The 3162-nt window shown below is 57.6% G+C and overlaps 1 protein-coding gene across 1 annotated transcript in view; it reads left to right on the top strand.

The window, feature by feature from the left end:
* LOC104513350 (sodium/potassium-transporting ATPase subunit beta-1-interacting protein 1-like) overlaps positions 1-1837 on the top strand; it is a gene marked incomplete at its 5' end in the record, with an annotated part of 6637 nt that extends 4800 nt beyond the window's left edge. The window contains 1 exon segment of the mRNA XM_010156671.1: positions 1752-1837. Coding sequence (XP_010154973.1) covers positions 1752-1837 — 86 coding nt within the window.
* Between the last annotated feature and the right edge of the window lie 1325 nt (positions 1838-3162).

The raw sequence follows: 3162 nt of genomic DNA, 5'->3' as shown, positions 1-3162 counted from the left end.
GTGCCACAGCCGCCGTGGAAAAACCCGCTGGGCTGCGCTCAGCATCAGGCTCCTTCCCCGCAGCATCGGGCCCCGCACCCGTGCCGGTGCCACGGACCCAGAAACCAGTCCCAGCCCAGCCCAGGAGATGCTGGGGTTCAGCATCCTCATGTTTTTCCCCCGCTGCCGGGAACTGGTGTAGCGGAAAAGGAAAATCTCCGTGTGAAATTGGACACTGCCTGTGGTAATAACTTGTTTCTGTACCCGGGGAGCTGGCAAAAGGGTTTATCTACCGCCGCTGGCTTTGAAGCGTGTTTGCATTCAAACAAACTCCCGCATTCAATACACTTTTAATATTAATGCTGCTGGAGCCCAAGATTCAAATGCATCTTTTTTAATGGAATATCTTATTAGATTTGAAAATGGATGGATGGCGTCAAAATTGAGAGCCAGCTGAATATTAAGTCGGGAAGATAAATGTGGTGGGAGAACTGGGCTCCCCCCTCAAGCTCACTGCTGTTTCCTGGCCACCCCTGTGCGAATCCACCCGGATCATGGCTCCTTGGGGATTAATGTATTTGTTTTGGGGAAATGGGTCACGCTACGGCTCCTGTAACACTTGGATACCCCAGCCCAGCTGTGCCTGGTGCCCGTGCCTGGGCTGGCTGTGCCCCGGCGAGGGTTCAGCTCTGGGGGCACATAGGATGATCCCGGGAGAAGTTGGGGTACCCAGGCCACCCTTCACTCTCATCGCATTGAGCTGGGGTGAAGGCTGGGCTCTGGCGCTCCCATCCCTCCAGCAAGTGCCCGGGGGCTGGTGGGGTGGGTGATGGGCTCTGTCAGCCAGAGGGGCTGGAAATCCCGGAGTGAGAAGTGATCTATTGGTGTCTGCAATTCCCCTAAATGACACGCTTTAAACGAGATGTAATTCCTCCATAATTCTCCTTAAATGCCCGCTCTGGAGATAATGACAGGGCAATTTTACCCACTTTGTCCAGCCTGCGATGCAAAGGCTGTTGTCGAGGAGGAGAGAGCCCGAGGGATCTCTGCGAGTCAGTCTGGCTCCTTTCCTCCATTTCTCACCGGCACTTTCCTGGGATGCTGCTGTGACCTGGGATGCTACATGTCCCTGGGATCTTGCCATGACCCAGGATGTTGCAGCAACCCAAGATGCTGTGCTTCCCTGGGATGCTGCATTTCCCTGCCAAGCTACTGGGACCCAGGATGCTGTGGTGACCCATGGTGTTGCAGTCACCCGGGATGCTGCAGTTCCCTGGGATACTGTGGTGACCCAGGATGTTGCAGTGACCCGGGATGCTGCAATTACCTGGGCTACTGTGGTGACCCAGGATGTTGCAGTGACCCAGGATGCTGCAGTTCCCTGGGATACTGTGGTGACCCAGGATGTTGCAGTGACCCAGGATGCTGCAGTTCCCTGGGATACTGTGGTGACCCAGGATGTTGCAGTGACCCAGGATGCTGCAGTTCCCTGGGATACTGTGGTGACCCAGGATATTGCAGTGACCCAGGATGCTGCAGTTCCCTGGGATACTGTGGTGACCCAGGATGTTGCAGTGACCCAGGATGGTGCTAGAATTTGTGATGCTGCAGTTCCCTGGGATGCAGCTGCAAGCTGTGATGCTGCACTTCCCTGGGATACTGCTGCATTCCAGATGCTGCATGACCCGTGGGTGCCATCGGAGTGGTGGGAGGCAAGGGAAACTGCCCCACTGCCCTGCCCAGCTCACCTCCTGCTCTCCCCCTCTCCCCAGTCGACTTCATCGGCGGCTTTGACTCCTACGGCTACCAGGCGCCACAGAAGACGTCACACCTACAGCTACAGCCGCTCTACACGTGAGTCCGTGCCAGGACGGGGAGAGTCCTGGGGTTGCTCCGGGATGGAGCCCCTCCAAGGTGCCCCATTACACCATTGTAACCCAAAAAGATTTTATATGGAGTCCACTTGGCCTCCATGTAAGGCCCCATATAAAGCCCAGGGGGTCCGACAGGGCTGGGCAGTTTTAGGGGGGTTGTGCCCTTGTTTTGCTCTTTGCTGCGTGGGGGCTGCCTGGGGGGGAGCAGCAGCTCTTCAGATAAGTGCAGCTGACTTCTTTTTCCCCTCTCCCTTACCCATTAAGCTTAACTAGATAAACGCTCAAATGAGATAAGGCTGCAAAATCTAAAGGGATTAGCGTCGTGCGGGCTTTGCCGGGTGCCAAAAATTAATTATATTTTAAGCCTTCTATGCAAATTCAAGGGCACGGTGCGCAATTAGAGATGCAAAGAGGGGGCTGCGGTGAACAAATGTGTTTGTGATATTGCTTGGCCCTCCCGGGCGTTTGGGCACAGACAGTGTCTCGTGTGCCTGCCCCGGTACATGGGAGTGGGTGAGCACCCCAGGGTGCTGTGCCCCCCTGCATCAAGCGGATCCTTGCCCAGGAACCCCCCAACCTTGCGGGTGTGAGTGGGGCACAACGAGATGGGACCTTCCCGAGGTGAGGACACGGACAGTGACACTGGCGTTTCACCCTGGTGTCACCCCAGGTGGGAGCAGTGACAGCACCCACAACCTGGGGATCCTGCCCTTCCCCGGCTGGGTGCCCACCCTTGGGGGGACCCAGGAGAACCTTGTCCCATGGATGGGACATGTCCCATGGATGGTGTCCCCCAGGCAGCCCCTTCAGACCTGCCTCTGTGGGATGGTGCACGGCCACCATGGCGAAGACGGGCAGTGGGGAGGCAGGCAGGGACTGGGGAGAGCCCTGCCTGTCCCTCTCCTGCCTGCAGCCCCCAGCAGCACGGGGGGCACGGGGGGCTGCAGTGAGCCCAGTGGCACAGGGGGAGTGCTGAGAGCTGCAGCATCTGGGGATATCGGCAGGAATATCAATTTTAGGGGTCAGGGCAATATCAATTTTAGGTATACACTGAGATACCGGGATGGGGATACCTCAGCGCCATGCAGAAGTGCTGGGAAATCCCTCTCCTCCTTCCCCAGGAGCTGTTTAACCCAGGCCTGTATCCCCTGGCTGCCCAGGACCTGTTTTGGGGTGTTGGGGTTGCACAGCGGGGGGGTGGGTTGTGTGAAGCCACCTGGGTACCAGAGCATCCTGTCCCAGGTGATGCAGTGCTTCTTGGCTCCCCGGCACAGATCCTGCCTCCTGCCTCCCTCCCCGCCTGCCGCAG

This window comes from Eurypyga helias, unplaced genomic scaffold (genome assembly GCF_000690775.1).
Source record: "Eurypyga helias isolate BGI_N326 unplaced genomic scaffold, ASM69077v1 scaffold22298, whole genome shotgun sequence".
Taxonomy (NCBI): Eukaryota; Metazoa; Chordata; class Aves; order Eurypygiformes; family Eurypygidae; genus Eurypyga; species Eurypyga helias.
This window is presented reverse-complemented; position numbering and strand designations above follow the sequence as displayed.